This window comes from Magnolia sinica, chromosome 2, assembly GCF_029962835.1.
Source record: "Magnolia sinica isolate HGM2019 chromosome 2, MsV1, whole genome shotgun sequence".
NCBI lineage: Eukaryota > Viridiplantae > Streptophyta > Magnoliopsida > Magnoliales > Magnoliaceae > Magnolia > Magnolia sinica.
Genome location: NC_080574.1, coordinates 7,573,187 through 7,595,525, shown reverse-complemented (window position 1 = coordinate 7,595,525; position 22,339 = coordinate 7,573,187). Strand labels below are relative to the sequence as shown.

At 40.1% G+C, this 22,339-nt stretch overlaps 1 protein-coding gene across 3 annotated transcripts in view; it reads right to left on the bottom strand.

Moving 5' to 3' along the window:
- Positions 1 to 22,339, bottom strand: part of LOC131233479 (transcription initiation factor TFIID subunit 1) — an 87,584-nt gene that overhangs the window by 40,621 nt on the left and 24,624 nt on the right. For all 3 annotated transcript variants that reach the window (XM_058230205.1, XM_058230213.1, XM_058230197.1), the window contains exons 7-10: positions 20,565 to 20,686; positions 15,171 to 15,342; positions 9,250 to 10,363; positions 11 to 213 (exon numbers count right to left, since the gene is read on the bottom strand). In XM_058230205.1, coding sequence (XP_058086188.1) covers positions 11 to 213; positions 9,250 to 10,363; positions 15,171 to 15,342; positions 20,565 to 20,686 — 1,611 coding nt within the window. The remainder of the gene's footprint in view (positions 1 to 10; positions 214 to 9,249; positions 10,364 to 15,170; positions 15,343 to 20,564; positions 20,687 to 22,339) is intronic.

Here is a 22,339-nt window from a genome sequence, read left to right as displayed (position 1 = left end):
AATGACTGACCCATCTTTTTTGATGCTTTTGCCTTGACAGAAGACACGGTCTCCTCAGCATCCACATGAAGCTTACTGCCCTTCCCTCCCATGCTTTTCAATATAATTTTCATGGGTCCCTGGGTAGAGAGCTTTCCTTGTTCCTTGGCAGCCACTTCATTGTCATGGGGGTACCATAAGGCTTTTGGTCTATGAAAATTAGCAATATCCTTGCTGTATGACAAAGGGCAATGAAACTTCAGCAATCAAAAACTTCTCAGAAAGAATGCTAGAAGGCAGAAACTATATGAAAGAACTGGATGTAAAAATAAATCATATCTACCAAAAGATCACAACTTGTTATGATGAATAGGCAGTGGTAAATCATTCTCGCAATGGTGGGCTGTGCATATGATCATACCCTGATGCAAAGTTGCAAACTAATTTGTTTGATTGTAAAGAAATCATAAATGCACACTACCAATAATGAAATGATTGGCCTATGAGCTAAGAAGCGTTTCAGAGAGAGAGAGAGAGAGAGAGAGAGAGAGAGAGAGAGAGAGAGAGAGAGAAGTAAAATATCACATCATTCAGAGAGAAATATGTTAAAAATACATCATCAGACTGCCAACTAGTTAGCCAGAAAAGCTGTTTCACATGCATATCTAAGATCTCTAGAATGGATCTTCTTTAACAACCAATCAGTTTTTAATCATAATAACCATCCAGATTTTATTCCATGTTGTGGAGAATGGCCCTTCTTGCCATTTGGTGGTGCATTTGGGAGGAAAGAAACGGCAGATGTTTTCGGGATTCTGCAAATTCTGCGGCTTGGGTGTTATCTAGAGCTAAATCGCTAATTATTGAATGGGCTATCCATGTTGAATCCTTGAATGATTCCGACTTTTTGTTTCTTGGCATGTAGCCTTTGTCTACTATCTCAGCAGCATCGGCTGCTGCTTTTGTTTCTGTTTTTTTTTTTTTTTCCTTTCTTATAATACAAGTCTCGTTATCTTTCAAAAAAAAAAAACCATCCAGATTTTATTAGAGAAAAAGTTACAAGGTGCTTAATGTTTCTAAAATAAGTACATGATAAAGTAGATGGATATAGGGATCCACCATTTGGGCCTACTCATGCGAACATTAGCAAAGCGAATGTACATCTCATTTACCCCTCTACAAATATTGTGAAGTTTTCCCTCCAGCCATCTAAATCTAAAATCACAAATATTCTTCAGTAGTTCTGAAAGTTTTCACCTACTCACCAACAGATTAAGTGAATCAACTTTAACAATTGGACTGGAAAAATATCACAAAATGGTCTTGTAGCATCAACATGACAGAACATTGCCTCATAGTAGTTCACCTTGCTAGTGCTGCTTGCAGTTTGGTTGGAAGTTTGGGTTGCCAAGATCATTCCTCTCATGTTCTTGGTTGTTAGCACTCCTGCTGTTGTCCAAACAGCTGAAGCCTCTGTCACTCTATGATCGTGCATCATGGGACTAAAGCTGTGAAAAGCCACCTTCAAGAGGTGTAAATGAGGGAATATGTAATTTGCAGGGGTTAATCACCCAAATACCATTGTTGCCTCATTATATACTCCATTCCCTACTTCGTGAAAGAGAAATATTGGACTCTGTTCTTGCCATCGTCTCTTCTTCCAAACAGTCAAGATATGTGCATCACCTCTTATCTACTTTGTACTTTTGAGAAGCACAAACAACTGCTTTTGGGATCTCTTGAATATGCATTGCCTTACCCAGGCGACCAACTCACCCTCATGAATCATCAGAAGGCATCATTCATCATCTGACTTCAACATATGTCAATATTTAACTTGAAAGTTTTTAGGCTACCAATTTATTTAGTTGATTAAAGAGGATGCATGTTGCAGTCCAGTTCATAAAAGGGAATAACAGCACTAAATAATAGCTAATTTTAAAGAAAATGTGTTAATGTTGTAGACTATCAGTAGGTAATAAATGTTTCAAGCACCAACTTCAACAAAAGGTACCAGAAACTAGATAAAAACTTAATTAAAATCAGAGAGCAATACAACAGTTCCTGTATGGGTCCCCATTCATAAGTCATAACTATATGCTGCTTACATTGTTTGCTGCAGTCCCTTAAACATGAATCAGGCAGAATGCAGCACTCACAAATAAATCTTTGCAGAGGCGTCTAAACATTACAAGGATAAAGGGTGCTTGTTCAGAGCTATTTTGTGCATACCATATACAGCAGTTAATCATGTATAGCGGGTAACAGTAGAGAATGATTTGATGATGATAATGTGAAGGAGAGAGAAAAATATTGAGAGAGAAGAAGAAGAAGGAAAGTTTGGGAGAGCTGTTGTGTTAGGCTTGCTTGCCCTAACACATAATATTTTATTATAATAAAGCATATAGTACACCGCAGGAGGAGGGAAGTGTGCACATGCACTTACACTAAAAAGGGCCATTAACCACCACTAACCACATACACAATACACTAGCATTCTCTATACTCCCCCTCAAGTTGGAGCATAGATGTTTAATCATACCCAACTTGTCATGAACACGATGAAGAGCATCTCGACTCAAAGACTTTGTAAGAACATCAGCAAGTTGATCCCCAGATTGAACAAAAGGAGTGACAATTTCCTTAGAAGCGACTTTCTCCCGAATAAAAGTGACATCAACCTCAATATGCTTGGTTCGCTCATGGAAAACTGGGTTACGAGCAATATGGATGGCCGCTTGGTTGTCACAGTGAAGAGGAACAGGATCCGAAGGAGGATAGCCAAGTTCTTCAAGAAGGTTGCGAAGCCACACGAGTTCACACGTCGCATAAGCCATAGCACGATATTCTGCTTCAGCCAAGGACCGAGCAACAACTGACTGCTTTTTGCTCTTCTAGGTTATAAGATTGCCACCTAGGAAGGTACAGAAGCCGGATGTAGAGCGGCGATCAAAAGTACTACCAACACAATCAGCATCGGAATAGCCAGAAAGATGAAGATGACCATGCAACTAAAAGCGGAGGCCAAGACCCGAAGCTGATTTTAAATACCAAAGTATGCGGTAGACAGTCGTGAGATGAGAAGTACGGGGAGCTTACATGAATTGGCTAACAACCCCCACCGCAAATGAGAGATCTGGGCAAGTAATAGTCAGGTAAATAAGCCGGCCTACAAGTCGTCGATACATCTTGGGATCAGTAAGGAAAGCACCATCATCTGGTCGAAAGCTTCTATGAAGTATCCGTGGGAGTAGTAGCAGGCTTACACCCTAACATGCCGGTCTTCATGAGAAGATCGAGCGCATATTTTCGTTATGACAAGACAAATCTGGATGATGAGCGAGCAACTTTAATTCCGAGGAAGTAGAAAAGAGGACCAAGATCCTTAATCTCAAACTTGGTCTTCAAAAAATCTTTGACCTCCCTCATTCGAGCAGAATCACTATTGGACAGAACAATATCATCCACATAGACAATAAGAACCATGATGCCCGTCGATCGTCGAAATATAAAGAGAGAATGATCAGCATGACTATGAACAAAGCTAAACTCCAAGAGAGCCTAACTAAATTTTTCGAATCATGCACGTGGGGATTGTTTGAGTCCATAAAGAGCCTTCTTCAATTGGCATACAAGTGCAGGGTTGTGAGAAGCAACAACACCAGAAGGTTGATGCATGTAAACTTCCTCTGCAAGATCCTCATAGAGATATGCATTCTTAACATCAAGCTGAAACAAGGGCCATGATAAATTAACGGCCAAGGAAGGCATAACGCGAAGCGAATTAAGCTTAGCCACCGGAGAGAATGTATCGAAGTAATCCACACCATGAGTCTGTGTGTAACCCTTAACAACAAGATGGGCTTTATAGCGATCAATTGAGCCGTCTGGAAGAAACTTGATCGTATAAACCCATCGACAGCCAACAGGTTTATGGCCTAAAGGAAGTGGCACAAGGTCTCAAGTATGATTCTTCTCAAGAGTAGACATTTCTTCTATCATCGCCTTCGTCCAATCAGGACTCTGAAAAGCATGTGAGAGAAATCTAGGAATAGTCTGTGATGAAAGGGAAGCTACAAACGATTGAAAAGACGGTGAAAGATGATCATATGAAATGAAATTACTAATGAGATATTGAGTACAAGATCATGACCTTTTGCGCAAGGCAATGGGAAGATCTAAACTCGAGGTAGGAGAGTCACCTGAGCCAACATCCAAAGTGAGCGGAAGGGTGGATGGCTAAGCGTGTGAAAATTTATCTCGACGATGATACACCTGCAGAGGCTTAGGCTCACCCATATCACCAACAGGATGTTGAATAGAGGGGAGAGGAGTTTTCTCATGATCACTAGTGGAAAGAGGATAAGAGTTATACTCCCCCTGACTCGCAAGAGGATCACAGAGGGATCGGCCTGAAGCGGAGAAAAAAGAAATATCCTCAGAGCGAAAGTTACATCGGCAGAGACATATTTCTTGCGAGTCAATGGGTCAAAGCATTTATACCCTTTCTGACTCCGAGTATAACCTAGAAAGACACATTTATTTGCCTAGGGCTAAGTTTATCATTACTCTCATCCAAAATTTGAACAAAGCATGTACAACCAAAAACTTTAGGTGGTAGAGGAAATGGATTATCATGAGAATACAATATAGTAAATGAAGATTTGTAAGACAGGATACGTGAGGGTATACGATTAATAAGAAAAGTAGCAGTTAGGAGAGCATCACCCCAAAAATGTTTAGGTAGATGCATACCAAGCAGAAGGGTGCGAGCAACGTCAAGAAGATGATGATTCTTTCGTTCTGCAGTACCATTTTATCGAGGTGTGCGAGCACATGACGTCCTACACAAAATACTACGTTCCTGCAAGAGGAACAAAAAGGCATGTATTCCCCTCCCCCCCAAAAAAAAATTATCAGAATGGAGGGATTTGATGGAACAATGAAATTGAGTGCACACTTCATGATAAAACACTTTAAACGCATCAAACACTTCACTTTTAGATTTCAAAAGATAAATCCAAGTCATGCGTGAATAATCATCAATAAAGGAAACAAAATATCTAAATCCAAAAGTCAAGGTAACCGGAGCTGGTCCCCAGACATCCAAGTGAACCAGAAGAAAATGTTGAGATTTCCTCCCAAAAGAGCTAGGAGGAAACGTAGCACGATAATGTTTAGACAATTCACAAATATCACAGCATAATGGTTTAGTGACAGATAAGGAGGGAAACAAAAGTCTCAATCTAGTTATGGATGGGAGCAATTTCACCGAGTCATGGACTCTCGATCTAGAGAAAGGGTACTAGAAGCGGCAATGGGTGTATCATTGAGAAGATAAACGCCTCCTCGCTCGTGCCCCCACCAATCACTCTCTTCATTTTTCGGTCCTGAAACAAACAATAAGAAGGGAAGAAGGTAATGGAACAATTGAATGATTTAGTAAGAGAGCTAACAGACAATAAGTTTAATGGAAAACGAGGCACATGCAAAACTGAGGACAGACAAGGAAGAAGGGAGAGGGATGGAACCAATTCCGGGGATGGGAGATTGGGTTTCATCTGCGACTGTGACATACTGAGTGTGAGGAGAAGGAGAATAAGAAGAAAAAATTTGAAACTTACCAGTCATAAGGGAGGAAGCTCCAGAGTCGATAACCCAGGAGGTAGGAGAGGATAACGCAAGAAGGGCAGTACCTAACTAGGCCGAAGCTACATGAGAAGGCTCAGAAATATCACGAATGTGAAGCCGCATAAGGGCATCATATGCAGCCCGAGAAATGCTAAGAGACTCCCCTGAAGTAGACTGCTCAGCTGTCGGGGTAGAAGACTGTGTCTCAGAAGCAACAGTGGATGCAACAAAAGCAGCGGCATACGACATAGGACGACCATGTATCTGTCGGCAATAATCATTAGTGTGATTAGCTCCACCGCAATGTGAACAAATGCGGGAACCATCACGTCCTCGTCCACGTCCACCACGACCACGAAGACTACGGCCGCCACGACTGCGATCTCCCTCGTGGCTTCTACCACGACCACCAGAAATGCACCCTGAACTCAAGGATGGTACCCGAAGACCAAGAGAGGACTGATCGCTAGCAAGATGTGCCTAACGCTCGGGTGACACAAATGAATGAGAATGAAGAGTAGAGACAGTAGCACGCTGACACATGGCATAGACTGTCGTCAATGGGGGAAGAGGATCCTGCATAACAACCTGATCTCGAACATGAAGATAATTAGAACTCAACCCAGCTAGGAACTGCATGATACGAGTATCATCCCACTGCTTATGAGCATGTTCATGATTCTCTTCACATTCGGAAGGAAGAGGTTGATACATATCCAACTCATCCCACATACCCCAAAGCGTCGAATAGTAATCTTTTAAGGATTTGGAGTTTTGTTGGAACCGACCAATTTCTTCAATAAGCTGGAATACCCGTGAAAATTTCTGAGATTCCGAGAACATATCATGAAGCGTATCCCAAATGCCTTTAGTCGAGGATAAAAACGTCACTGAGTCGCTAATCGAGGAATTCATACTATTCAACAACCATGCAATAACTTGATAATTCTCCTTTGTCCAAGACTTGTTAGTAACATCTGTAGAGCTTGGGGGATCATCCAAAATATATGACAACTTGTCACGAACTCCTAAAAATACTTTTACTGATTGTGCCCATTGAAGATAGTTGTCACCATTCAACTTAGTGGAAGTAATCTGCAAAGGGTTAGATTCAAGAGACCCTATGCCAAGAGATGAGGGCCCTTTGTCAGCCATAGGAGAGTACAAGAGAGATAAATCTATGCCAAGAGAGCCCCTACGCCAAGAAAGATTGATTTAAACAACTCTATCTCACTCAATCCTTCAAGATAATAAGAGATAAACCTAATATCAATCATCCAAAATACCATGAAACGCAGCCAAAAAAGCCCTAACCAAGTGAAAAACGGCCCAGCCACACGTCCGTATGAGGTTAAAAACCTCTCAAACATTGATCTTAAGTAAAAAAAAATTCACCATGGGTAGCTTGGGAGGAAGATTTCGATCCATCTTGAGCAAAGAAACCAAAGAAAAGATTACCAATTTGAAGTAGATCGAAGAAAAATGGAAGATGGGCCCGATTTTCGAATTTCTCTACTTCGCCCAAAATACCATGAAAGGAGGTCCAATAAATTCTGAAAAAATCATGACAAATCTTCTAAAATCAAGATCTATCAAACCCCTAAACTTTTAGCTCAAACGGAGTCCATGTGTTTGTACAACGCTGACGTCAGTCGTACGGCTGCTGATGTCAGCAAGGTGACGTGTCGCCTTTCAATCTGTTGGATGCGGAATGCCTGGATCTATTCTCTGATACCAAGTAGAGAATGATTTGATGATGATAATGTGAAGAAGAGAGGAAAATATTGAGAGAGAAGAAGAAGGAGAGTTTGGGAGAGATGTTGTGTTAGGCTTGCTTGCCCTAACACATAATATTTTATTATAATAAAGCATATAATACACCGCAGGAAAAGAGGGAAGTGTGCACATGCACTTACACTAAAAGGGGCCACTAACCACATACACAATACACTAGCATTCTCTATAGTAACATCCTAACTTTAATAGGTAGTTCATAAACATAAATGCTGCATTGAATATTTTAATGACATCAGGCATCAGAAGTGTTCCAAATATCAATGGCATTATTGATAATATCACTAAAGCCATTGGTATCGCTAGATCGGCAATACAGAAACCCCAAGCAATATTGAAAATTCCAAAAAAATCGTTGATAATTTTGATATTATCAGCAATATTTGGCAACACCAGTGATACTAGTGATATTTTGTTCTCTGAAAAGTATAAAGGTTCCTTGGTATCGGCAATACCAGCGATAACATCACCGATAACAAGGATACTTCCATAAAATGCTAGAATTTTGTGAGAAAATCAGGGAAGAATACTAAATTTTGAAGAAGAAAAAAATCATTGTTTTTTGTGGGGTTTTTTTTTTTTCGAGGGGGGGGGCGGATTTTGTTCCTTGGGTGATTTCAACCACTTCTTTTGGTTTTTGTTAAATCAAAGCTGGGATTTGGGGGAGAAATCTCAATTTTCAACTCAACGTGAAGACAAGCCGGAACTTAAAGGTGACAAAAAATCCATAGGCGCTTCATTCTTTTCCAAATGTTAGCATGTATTGCAATGTCTATGCATGATTCTCATGCATTGACATGGAACTGTGGCTAATAAATCAACATTTGAGTGGGTGAATGGCAGAAACTGAGGAAAACCTAATTTCTTCTATTTTTACCCCTCAAATTAACAATGAATGTTTTATTACTTGCATTGTTAAGTATTTGAATAATATGAACTCATTTATTGCACTGCCTTTTCCGACAACAAAATATTTAAGCCCCCATAAAACAAAAGCTTATTATCTACAGTTGTTTTTTTTTTTTTTTTTGCAATACTTTGATTCCTAAATGTGTAAACATGTGTCCTTTAACATCTCCTGAAGTTTCACTAAAAATTCCACCCTTTTCTCAATTTTTTCCTCAGCTAGTGATATTTTTCTCCGTATCAACAATATTGATGTATGTTTCAGTATGCCCGGTCATCGATACATGCAATAATACCAATACTCTGAATATTGGCATAAAAGAGCAATGAAGATACCATACATATCATGGTATTTCCGACATGGATGTAAAAATTCTATATACAGATTCTTCGAAATAAAGTAAAATCAATTGTAATGAAAGTCGATTTTTCATTAGCCATTACAAAGAGAGGAGCATCATATGAGTTGCAGCAGTATCCCGACAAGGAAATAACAGAATAAGATGGAGGCAAAAGCTTCATGTGATCTTGCACAAACAGAAGAGAGAGAACACCAGTACATAGTGCATTAGATATCATCCCCACCTACTCAAGAAATACAATACTTTTAAATAAAAGGTAGAAGAAGCCAGCAACATAGGTTACACAAAATGATTAAGCGGCCATAATAAACAGAAAACTCACATATTCCCTTTCTGTTTTGATATCACATGAAAAACGAAGTAAATGCTTCCAATCTTTTGAAAAGACAAATAGACAGAAGATAACTTAAACATAACCTTTAGGTGCACAAAATTTCAAGAGCCAGATGCAAAAGCACATCATCATCAGCATGGCCTTGTCCCAGCTATTCAGGGTCGGCTTTACAAGTACAAAGGCATAGTTACAAAGAAATTAGAAAAATAATAATGAGGAAAAGAAAGGAGTCCTGATTCTTACTTGCTCAACTTCGGCTTCATTGTCTGCAGTCTCAGAGCAGGTACTGAATGCATGATTTTGACACCATGAACTGCCCGCTTTTTCAAATGAGATTTTGATTGTTGGGAGGTTTTCCTATTGGAATAATATTTGTCATTAGAAATATTAAATCGACCAACAGATGGTCCCCCTTGACCAGGCGGATCAAGAGGTACCCCAGGGCCAGACTTTGTGGAACGAGTGATTATCATAGCCCCTGCATGAGAACGAAGATGTCTACCGTCCTTGTTGTCTAAAATCTCAAAAAGCATTTGCTCATCTTGAAGATCAAGGATTAGTTTTGGTCTAGGAACAGATTCACTTGACTCCCAAATAATTTTGTCTAACCAAGACCCCTCTAGCAACTCCTTGTTTCGCAAGGAAAGTTTGCTCAAACGCCTCATGGCATCACCCCTGCAAAGTTCTTCATTTCCGTTTTCCTTTCTTTCTTCTGAATAATGTGAATCATCTACACTTGAACGCGATTCTAACCTCAGTATTTGCGGATGGTAGCCCCTATCTGAAGATGGAAGGTCTGACAATTCTGAAAATTTTCTTGATCCAAATGGCTCCAGTAAAACAGGACAACTACGCAGGAAAAGACTATGATCCTTCTCATCTGGTTCCATGTGCAACTCCTCCAAATTTCGTTGCCCAGCCTCCACTTCTATTTCAGAATTAGTAAAAGCTTCAGGTTCAGAACCAGAGATAACACAACTCTCTGAGGATTCGTGACTTGCTGGGGGAGAATTTCCCCAAATAATTCCTTCTTCCCAGTCTTGCTGATCAAGAGGATAGAATTTTGGACATGATGGTGACTGCCAGCCTACAGAAAGATCTGCTTCCGTACCCTCCTTCATTGGCTGTGCACAGAGGTATGAATCTTTCCTTTGCTCATCAACCTGCATAGGGAACATGCCAGCACCCTCCCAAACACCAAAGGTTGACTGATCCACGTCGCCATCCTTCACTGAGACATAATCATCTTGAGCTGAAGTGGAAGGTTTAGGCATAAGTGCACCTTGAAATGAGCCCTTCAAAAAAGCCTCCTCATCCTCTTCAACAACATCAGAAGCATCCAGGGTTTTATATCTCTCTGGAAGAATCAATGTATTTCACAAGCACCCGAGCAACAAAAAAATCAGCAACAAGGTATAAGTTACTATTGCCATTTGTGTTGAAAAGATCCATATAATTTTGAAAAAGAGAAACATAAAGAACTACATCTAGTTAAAGTAAACTAAACAAACTATTTACAGATAATGCAAATGAAGCTGAACATATAATCAAGCATCAACATATGAATTTTGATGAGTCCTTGATTAAAAGCATCATAAAGTTTTCAATGAAACCACTTGTTACCAGTCCATATAAAATCACAATTTATCATCCTCATATAACAGATACCATACATGCTACTTAATAGCCATTCTAACATATAACTATTTCAAGCTTCAACACAAGGAGCTGGGTAGCTCCAAATTCATTATCTGACCTAGTAGGATCCTTAAATATCCCTTCGTTCACCTCAAACCAAGATAGTTTCGATAAGACTGATAATAGGATTGCTAGTACTAGAAGTAACCTGAGGAGCCCGGTCACACTAGCTCCAAAGTGTGGCCTAGTAGGATCTGTAGCAAGCCCTTTTGTTTTTCCAGAGACTGCAGGCTAAGGTCAATCACCACAGGCATTTTTTTAGGAACAGCTTGCTGATGAGAGTCTGAAGTGGGAGACTTGGTCGAGTCTTGGATGGGAGGTCTGGTATCAACTGTCAAGCCTTCCATTTCAGTTGTGGGCCCGTGAGGTGTTTATGGAGATTGGGGCCTTCCTGGGCGAGTTATAGCCATTGATCCTCACATGGAAGGCTGCCAGAGCTGAGAGCTGCAAGGATCTATATCAGTGGAAGGAAATCTTGCACGGCTTTGGAGCAAGTAATCACGGTGATTGGGGAAGTGAAGGTGGTCGTGAGGATATGTTAGGAGCCGTGTGAAGGCTTTTCATGGCCGCTGTCTGGTGCTGATGGAGGGCTATGGCCATAGGGGGAAGAAAGGTGGAAAAGGTCTGCAAAGGGGCTAAAGGAATATGCTTGGAGGGTGGTCCAACGGATCACTGGATCAATTCCGGGACACTTGTCAAAAGAGGAGTGCGGGGCAGGGGAATGAGGGAGATGTGGCAAAAGGAGTGGAGACAGACATCTTCTCGTCTGAGAGAGGCAGGGAGCCACCGAATGCAGAGAGGGCCATGTGTACTAAGGAGCAGCAGGGAGCATGGGACAGGTGTCCTGTCTCTCATCCGGGGGGGGCGTAGATGCCACGTGTCTGCCAGATAGACAGGTGGCGTTGAAAGGAATAGGGGAGAGGCATGTGTTTCTCTAATCGATTAGAAGGGCAACACATCAACAACCCGTGCACTAATGGTCCCTCATGTGAAGAAATTTGTCGCATTGCCTCGTGTGGCAAAGGCTCTTAGTGATGCATGCGCAAGACAAGTCCTCAACTCATCTTAAGGGAGCTCAATAGTCCAGGGTAGTTCCGAAGTCAGGAAGAGGAACCATAGCGGGAAGAAGACAAATAAACTCCAGTGCAACATCTCCAAACCTTACCCAGATGAGGCCAATGGAAGAAGAACAGCATCCCCCTTATCTGAGTGTAGTTTCTCGACAACAAATGGTGGAGTGATGGTTGTGGTCAAACAAGGAGATATCATTGTTTGTGATGATCAGGGAGATGGGGATCTAATACTGTAGGAGTTGCCAGGTGGTGTTCCTTCTCTATCTAAGCTCTGGATATTTCATCGTTGTGAATGTCAAGGGGCAATGCCATGGGGGATGCACAACCTCTAAGGAAGGCGTTGTCTAACTCAATAACACAAGTGCGAGAAGCGGGGGGACATGTCTCCATGGCTAAAGGTATGTGTTGGGTCAGGAATGTTTTGGGACATGTGGGAAGCTTAATGGGGTGACCTTCAGGGATTATGAGGAAGACCAGATTGCTTTGTTTAAATTGATTGAGTAAAAGGGTATTCAGAAAGCCCAAGCCCTCCATAAGGAGGAGACTCAAGTCGCAGAAGGGAAGAAGAAAGCTTAAGGGCTTAGTTTGCTCGATAAATTATGAGTCTGGCATGCCGCAAAGAAGTAGGGTGAAGGGAAGGAGGAGGAAAAGGGTGGTCGATGAAGATGATCAGCTGGAATGTTAGGGGATTGAGCTACCCTCTGCAACAAGCCCAAATTAAGGATTTATGTAGGCTGTTTAAGGCATAGATTGTGTCATTGCAAGAAACCAAATTTAATTCAATGAATCGGGCGATTATTGATGCTCCTTGGAGTGGGAGGTCGAAGGAGTGGGTGGCTCTGGATGCAGAATGCACGGCTGGTGGGGTGTTGGTATTATGAGATATGAACATGTGGGCAAAGATGGATTGGTGGTGTGGTCAATTCTTGGTGTTTGTTCTACTAAGGGAGTTGGCTACCAGATTCAGATGGGTGTTCACTACAATTTATGGGCCTAATTCACCAAGACAACATGCGCTTCTTTGGGAAGATTTGGATGTGCCTGTGAGTAAGTGGGGATGCCATGGTGTGTGGAAGGGGAGTTTTAATGATATTAGGTTTTTGTATGAAAAGTCAAGGGGAGGCCAAATAACCCGAAACATGAGAAAATTCTCGAAATGGGTTTAGAAGAACGAGATAGTTGATCTTCTAAAGGGTGATGTTAACTTCATGTGGTCCAACACTCAAGATAGGATGATCGGACCAAAGCTACATTGATTCCTTGTCTTGGCAGATTGGGTTCATAAATTCCCTTTGGTTAATCAAGGCAGTCTCCCAAGACCCATATCGAACCACTGTCCAATTTTGTAAGAGGTGGGCGTGAATGAATGGGGTCCTAGGCCGTTCAAATTTGAACTCTCGTAGATAGAAGTGGGTGGTTTTACTGACCAAGTGAAGGAGTGGTGGGCATCTTTCAATGTGGATGGTCATCTGTGCTTCAATTCTATTCTAGAAGTTAAAGCTTCTCAAAGGCAAGCTCATGAGTTAAAGAAGTACATGCTAGGGAGTTGGGACAAATATTATCTAATAACCAAGCTTTGGATATTAAGGAAGAGGGAATGGAGCTGAGAGTGAAGGAGAAAGCAAGAAGGGAGGCTCTTTCACTCGAATACAAGTATCAGCCGAAGGAAGAGGAAGTAAAATGGAAGCAACATTCAAGGGCAACATGGTTGAAGGGGGGCAACAGGAACATAAGTTTTTCCACAAAGTAGTAAGTGCCAAGGCAAGGAATAACAAGATCCATATTGTGGAAGTGGACGACATTAGGTTAGAGAAGATTGAAGTGTGCGATGCTATAGTGAAGTTTTATAAGGAACTTCTTTCAGGCAAGGGGTGGGATAGGCCAAGATAACTTTGCTTTTCCAATGATCCTTGTGGACAGGGCGGCTTCTCTTGAAAAGCAGGTGTCCGAAGTGGAAATTTAGGTGGCAATGGACACTTACGGAGAGACAAGGCACAGAAGCCATATGGTTTTTCCATAGCATTTTTGAAGTCTTCTGGGAGCAGGTAAGAGGCAACATGAGAGATTTCATTTCTGAGTTTTTCAATAGCAGTCGGATTCCAGCTAAGGCGGGTGCGTCGTTTATTGCATTAATTTCGAAGAAAGAGGGAGCTGATTGGTTATAGGATTTTAGGCCCGTTAGTTTGATTGGAGTGTCGTACAGAACTCTTGCTAAAGTGTTGGCCACAAGATTCCGCTCAATCATTGAGCACGTCATGTCCAAGGTGCATTTATAAAACGTAGACGGATCTTGGAGATAGTGCATTAATTGTGTGCACGAATGCATCGACTCCCAAGTAAGAGTGGGGTTGTTTGTAAGCTTGATTTAGAAAAGGCATACAATCATGTCAAATGGTACTTCTTAGAGTACATGCTAGGTTGGTTTGGTTGCAGAGAGAGGGAGGGGATGGATTCAAGCTTGTATCAGATTAACCAAGTTCTCTTTGTTAATGTATCTCCAAAAGGGCTCTTCAAATCTTCGAGGGGGCTTAGGCAAGGTGATCCACTATCTCCATTTTTGTTCGTGGTTGTAGCAGAGGCTCTTGGCAGAATTTTAGAGAAGGGAGTTTCGATGGGCCTTATAAGCGGGTTCAATGTGGACAAAGGAAAGCTTGAGGTTCTCACCTTTAATTTGCAGATGATACCATTCTCTTCTCCGAAGTAGATGCGATGATCATGGACAACCCTAGGAAGAGTATTTGTTGCTTTGAAATGGTGTTATGTCTCCAGATGAATGTAGAAAAATGCAACAATAGCATCACAAAAGAGGAAGTTTCGTCATTGGCAGAGGTGTTCGGGTGTAAGGTGGGCTCATTTCCTTCTACTTACTTGGGGCTCCCTTCATGTATTGACAAACCTGTCAAACACTTGCGGGATAAGGTGGTTGATAAAGTTGAGAGAAAACTGTTATCTTAGAAATGGTGATATCTTTCTTTGGGAGAAGGCCGATTCTCATCAAAGCAGCCCTATCTAATCTCCCAAGAAATTACTTATCATTATTCAAGTGCCCAAAGGAAGTGCTAAAGAGGTCAGAGCGGCTTAGGCATGACTTCTTGTTGAGGGGAGCGGAGGAAAAGAACAAGTTCCATTTGATGAAGTGGGAGGAGGTGTGCAAGCCATTGGGGGTGGAGAAACATGGGGAAAATGGTGATAATATCATCGATAACCGGAAATGCAGAGAAACATGGGGTAAACAGTGAAAAATCATGGAATTTGTGCCTATGCACACAAATAATCATATTCTTTCCAGCAGAATTAGCAATCACCGTCAACTGGATACTTCATTACAGCCAAAATCAGTATCATTACAACACTTTTTAACCTTTTCAACAAAAACTTGGAAACAACACATACCTCTGAGGATAGAATACCTATGATGGTCTCTTTTCTCCCTTTTCTTCAAGGGCTCATGAACACCGAAAATTTCAGAGAATCGTAATACCACCATCCCATCTTCTATACACAAAACAGGCAGTGGTGTCCCTTTTTTACCATCAGATTGCTCTTCCAGAACTTGAGGTTCTTCCTATCATATCATATCCATCAGCAATAACAACATAGAAGTAAATACAACAGAGTATGTGACTATGTGACTTATAGAGTTGCATATCAGCTTGCTCATTAAACAACTCAAACCATCAAAAGCCAATGATTTTCATAAATAAAATCAGAGGATAAGCCTATAGTGGATTATCATAAGAAAATGATTAAAAGCCAAAAGTATAAGAAAGACAAGTGGCCACAGTTCTTCTATCTAGCCAGGTTTCAAGAGAAAATTAGATGGGACAAGATACGAATTTGCATCCTTATGATTGAAAATCATAAAGAAGCCAACGTCATAAACCCACCAACAGTTTGATTTAAGGTAACTTTTGTATCTTTTATTTAGCTGTACAAAGAGTTTGGGGGGGGGGGGGGGGGGACAAGAGAGGAGACAATTTCCAAGAAGAAAATAACAGCACCTGAAAAAGGATCCAGGCCGAGACCCCAAAAAAAAAAAAAAAACAGAGGATCCACCTTTGAGGCCACATCATAAAGAATAACATCTTGGCAAATTGATTGTCTTTTGGACAATTAATACCTGATGCTAAGCTTTTAGTCCTTGCAATAATAGAGTGTACATTGGTCGTGGCGTGACTTCCCTTTTAGGATCTTACTGTGCTCTGTGAGTTAAATTTTATAAGCCAGGTCAAGCATGAATGAAGATAGAAGAAGGTGACAACTAGATATTGGACCTAGTAAATAAGTGAAAATATGTTATAGTTCAGGAGTGGCAATGGCTAGAGTTGCAGGAGTCATCAATTATAATCATTATGGTGCAAACAAAAATAGTAAACCCAATTTTTGAATTCAAAAATTTACATTTTTAGGCAGCTTATAGTTTCCAGTTATCTATATCAATAAAATTAAATGATCTGATGATTCCCTATAGCAACAGAGTACAATTTGCTGCATATTACCAAAATCCACAGGAATGAGAGTTGGAATGGAAAGAAAACAAAGACATACAGGCTCTGACATGAAGCATAGTTCGGTTGCATAGCAGCAGTGGTGCAACCATGCAAGTAGTCCTTCAGTCCAAGTGTCCAACGTGGACCCCATTTTATCACACATGTGGGTCCCACCTGATCACACATTTGAGAGATCTGTGTGAGGAAAAGAGCTAGTTACAGATATTTATGGGGGTATGTCTGCCTATCATCTAAGCATGTGTTACTAGATCCTTTCCTCATTATCTTTTCTCATTTCACTTCCACTGGATCATTTTATACCTTCCTGCAAATTTGGAATTTCAAGAGTTTGTGATTCCAAAATGTTCTCAGCGATCTGAACAGTGAAATCCATTCTCGAACGCCCAATTTGCAGCAGTTCAGCATTTCCAGTTGCACTATGGTTGTGTTAGGGCAAGTTTGCTTTTTGGAGTTGAGGTTTTCCTCTTCCTTCTTCTCTTCACTCTTCTCCTTTTCTTCCTCTCTTATTTTCCTTCTTTTTCATCTTGGCTTTTTTCTTTCCTTCTTGGGTGTTAATAGAGAGTTATTTCTGTTGGTATAAGATGCTTGAGACCGTGAAGCTGCATCCAGTTTTTAAAGTATCGGTATCATTACACGTATCACTGACTGGGGATACAGAAACATGTATCGATGTTGACGATATTATCGCCGATACCAGGAAATGTGTTGCTAACTTGGGGAAACATGGGGGAAACAGTGGAATTTTTTCAATGAAACTTCGGGAGATGCTAAAAGACATTTTCGTATTTTAGAATCAAAAAATTGCAAAAAAAGAACCATACATAATATGTTTCCATTAAATAGGGGCCTAAAGCATGTGTAATTGTAGTAAAATAAAAATAAAAAATCAGTGCAATAGTAACCAAAATGAATTATATAATATAAATGCAAGTAAAAATAATAACTAAGAGATCCGAAAGCTTAGGGAACTAAAAAAACATACCTATCCGCCCATCCCTCATACCCACATACATATATCCATCCATGCATACAAACACGAATTCATCCATCCATGCATACATACATACACACACAAACACACATGATCCAACCATCCATCAGTCCATGCATGCATACATAAATACACACTAACACACATACATGAACATGACTCATCCATCCATCCAAGGATGCAAGAGGAAGAACCATTGCTAAGAAGTCCCCTCCTTTGCAACTCGAGAACGAGTTCTTTTGAAAACGAGGGAAACTAATGCATGTGGATCTTCAATCAAACAGTGGACCCACCTGATCACAATTCGCACGTGGGTCCCATATGGTCAGTGTGATCCTAGCATGGGTTCCACATGGGGAAAGGTGCCAGTGTTTAGTGTTTAAGGGCATTTCTTTCCATTTGCATTAGGATTTATCTTTCATTTGAAGCTATTTAAAACCCCTTTTGGGGTACGTGACTCTCAGAGGAGGAGGATCATCACCTAAGCCTTGAGCAAATTAATTGAGGTTGGCTAAAAGAATCCTATTATGCCATTCCACTCTATCAAGAATCATATCTAGTTAAACCATAGGTCATCAAATCTTTTCTTGCTACCCCCACCCACGTCCTTCTGGGCCTTCAACTTTTGCTTTTATAGCCTTCAACTTTAACCAATTCGCTCCAAACCAGTGCAGTTCTCTGTCTCTGACGCACACAGCCAAATATTTTTAGTCTACTTTCCCTCATCTTATTACCTTTTGGGCCTACCCTGAAATTCCCTTTAATCATTCATTTCTAGTTCTTTCCTCATCCTACTTTTCATCCATCTCAACATCCTCATTTCAGCTACACTCAAATTCCTTTTCTGCGCAACATTCCATCCCATAAAGCATGGCCAGTCTAACAGTTGTCCTATAAAATCCCCCCTTCAATTTGATTGGTATGTAGTGATCGCATAAAAATTCTAGAGGCACATCTCCACTCCATCCACCTGACTATAATTATACAAGCAACATCCTTCTCAAACTCTTTATTCTCAAGAATTATCGACCCAAGATAAAGGAAATGGTCATTTTGGGTTACTTGTTGCCATAAAGATGGCGACTATGACATTATGAAGAATTTTTTGAGAAAAAACAATCCCTAGAATGAGTCGCTTTGCAGCATTCTTACTTATGATGTAAGCATGTGTTAGGCTAGAAACCTTTCACATTTTCTTCTTTCTTTAAACTCCTCCACTGAATTCACTTTATAGCTTCTTGCAAATCTAGAATTTGTGGATAAAGGGTCCATTGACTCCTCATCACTAAGACACAGACTGCAAGTGTTTGTGATCAACATCTTCCTGTTCTGAAGTTGATTGCTGGTCAAAACTCATGTTTACGACAAGCCACCTGAACGCGATCATTCTTGAGGGACTTGGAAATCATCAAATATGAGCCAAGGGGGCAGTGTCGCTTGCCCCTCCCGCCGTATTTTATCACATGGTACTGTGGGGTTCTTTAGTCCAAGTGTTGTTTCCGAGAGTTGTTTTGGGGCCCAGGGTTCCCTAGGCGTGGGCCGGATTGTTGTATTTTAACTTTTAAGTTTTCTTTCTTTTCCTATTTCTGTAGTTTCTGTTTTAGGTTTTCTCTTTTTTCTGTTGCATCTTTCTTTTCTTTTCCAAAAAAACTTCATCTTTCAAAAAAAAAAAAAAAAAAATGTTAAAGTTCAGCAACAAAAATATGCGGGCTCAATACAATGTTACCCAGATTTTTCGCTCCATATGATCCCATCAATTCAAGGGTGGTTTAAATTTTTCAAAAAGATTTACATTTCTGATGTCTGTGAAAAGCTGCAGACATGACACAAGAAACAAGAAGTAAAACCCCAAGATAACGGAATACATTATGTGGACAAATAATTCTCTCCTAGACTAAAAGGTGACTCAAAACACAAATAGGGCAATGAACCACAAAATTGGAAAACGCTTCCTAAAGTTAAAGGCAAAAAATCAAAGAAAAATCTTGTTTCCCACCACCCTTAAGATTGATACTCCATCAAGAACAAGGCATGCAAAAACAGTTACGTAACGGTGATTACGGCTGTTATATAATGGTACAGTCAGCATTGTTACGCGTTATGGGGCGATATTGGTTTTTTCCAAACCAAAAAAACTCTAACAGTGTTACCATTCTTGAATACCTTGATCGAGAATGAATATTTCCAGGTTTCATACAATGCAAGAAACAAGCTAAAAGCAAGCTGGTTTTACAATAATGTGGAGGATAAATATCAAATTGCCATTGAACCTTAGGGGGTGTTTGGGAATGTGGATGAAAATGAATTGGGTCTCTGTGGAAACAAAAGTTTCCTCTGTTTGAGACCAAAAAAAAAAAAACTCCCGACATTCATTACTCGCAGAAAAGGTGTTAACTCGTTTTCCAAGACAGTGAAGACACTTCTTTTTTTAACCATTGGAGATGATTGTACATGGAATTCCTTTAATACCGGAATCCAAAACAAACAACAGCAGAAAATCAGAATCCATTACCTGAGGATACCAAGTTTTGCATTTTCACCTTTTAGTTTTCCTCTATCCAAGCATCCCCCTTAGAGAAATCAACTTCAAGTATTAAAGGATTTTTTTTCCTGGCAAGCAACGACTTTATTGAAAAGAAAGAGAGAAACTACAAATTAACAAAGGGCGTCAAAGAAGCCAGGGAATGACTTCCACGAAACACCACCTTTTGCATGAGTGTCCCTATTAACTGGAGTTTAAAAATGAAAATCTCATTACAGTGGAATCTTTAGATTGTGCCTGTTCAAAGAAATGGGTACAAAATTAACCACAAAATAAAACAACCATACAGGAATCGAGTCACTTTTGCCTGTGTTGAGTTGAAGAAGTAATTGTTTGAGGTTCTAAGCATAAAATTGTTTTTTCTATATTCCAAATGAAGCATATCTGTGCATGCTTCCGCAAAAACAGTAATATCATGTCATGTCAAAAGAATATTGAGCCAAGAAAAAAGGTAGATGTTTGGGTCGCCATCTCATCAGGCACTTACAAATTACAATTTTCAGCTGGAATTTATACACTGATTCATGGATAAAAGCTTATGCCTTACCTTCAACCATGTTACAGTCTAAACTTCATGGTATTCCACCAACCAATTAGAAACAAGAAAAGAGTATGACATATTTGACACAAATTGCAAAGTATAAAGTGTCCTACGAGCATGCCAGAAAAATCATCAGCAACCAACATGTGCTCATGACGAAATAGCATCTCAAGAGAAAACAAGGGTAACCATGTTCACTGACCTCCTGAAAATCTCCCAAATCAACAAATGCATTTTCCACTTCAAAGGTTCCAAGAGAAGGCATATCCTCATCGGGAGATTTCTCTTTCACAAAAGATAATACAAGATGCTCCTCCGAAGTACCTACAGGTCCGATAAACCAAACTAGTCACAAACCCAGTGACAAAGACCACAAATTTCAAGTAACATTGCAGAACATGATCAGACATGCAAGTATCATCTAAAATGGATGATAATTATTCCAAATGCACTTGTGTATCACTGACTATCAGTAGATACATATCCTAAAGAAACTTATTCCTAATAATTATATAAAACTAATTGGCTTCAAACTATAGAGCACCATCACACTCTTCGTTTGCGCATATAATTTGGAACCTGGCATAATGAACAATTGGAAAATGATTCCTTTAGGTAACTTCAAACATAGGTTATTCATATATACCCAAGCACTTGACCAAAGAAAAGATAACATGCTGCATTCATTATGTGCTAGGAGAAACAGACCTCGAAAGGAAAGAACCAAATTTTTGAAAACAAAATAAAGCATGAAATAAAGCTCAAACATTCAAACCAGTTTGGATGTAGCCCCACTTAAGATCGGTCTGGTTTCTTGACAAAACTAATCAGCTGGGTCCTTAGGGACGACTCAGAAAAGGGAAGCCAGCAACTCAATATCACTTAGGGTCTTTTTTAAATTTTAATGGCGACTAAAAACTATCAATTTTCATCATCTTTTTTTTTCTTCTTTCTTTTTTTTAAAAAGTAAATTTCCTTTTTTAACTAGTTGAAATTTGTGCCCTCTTCATCTTCCTTCCTTCAACCCTAACTTCATGACACCACCATCCATCAAACTCCAGCAATAAACGTTGATACCACCAGCATGATGATGATAATGATGACAGACAATGGCAACAAGCCAATAACGACGATGTCAATGAGGATATGATGATGACAACAACGACGATTTAATGACGATTTATTCTGCTTGAGAAGATTTCTCATCATATCCCCTTGCAGCCTTGGTTTTTTCGCTTCTTAATGAATTCGGTTGCCATTCAAAAACAATGATGATGATGACAAAAGCAACAATGACAATGGTGGTGGTGGTGACAATGATGATGATGATGATGTTGATGTTGAAGATGACAATGATGATGATGGCAACAGCAATGGTGACAATGACAAATACGATGATAACACAAAATCTGCTCAAATTGTGAGCCCCACATTGGATGGATCATAAAACAACAAATAAAGTGAAATTACATCTTAAATGACAGATCAGTGGACAGCTCAACTGTCCAAATCATGGGCCCCAATTGGATGGATCATAAACCAAAGATGAGTTAAATTACATCATAAATGGCAGATTGGTGAACATCTGACAGATAGTAATTTGGTATGTCCTTTTTATCGTGTGACAAAAAAATTTCCCTGAATCTAAACAGCCCCTTTGACTGTCGTGTGAATCAAAGAAGTCAGTTCAGGTCTGTTGCACAGAAAAACCATTACAGGAAACCAAAGAACTTAACGTCCACTTCTGATTACCTCAAACAAGGCTGCAGCAAATTCAAGGACCACCACACTGGTGTTGCAGAAAACATAATGTGCCAATGAACAAGCTTTATCAATTCGAAATTCTGCTTTCAATAATGTAATAAGCGTATGGAAAAGAACCATGCCATTTTACAGCACATAATATTTCAACGTGATAATTGACCACAGGTTCTGCGACGTTTTCTAGGAGGTGCATCATAATGCACTACATTTCTT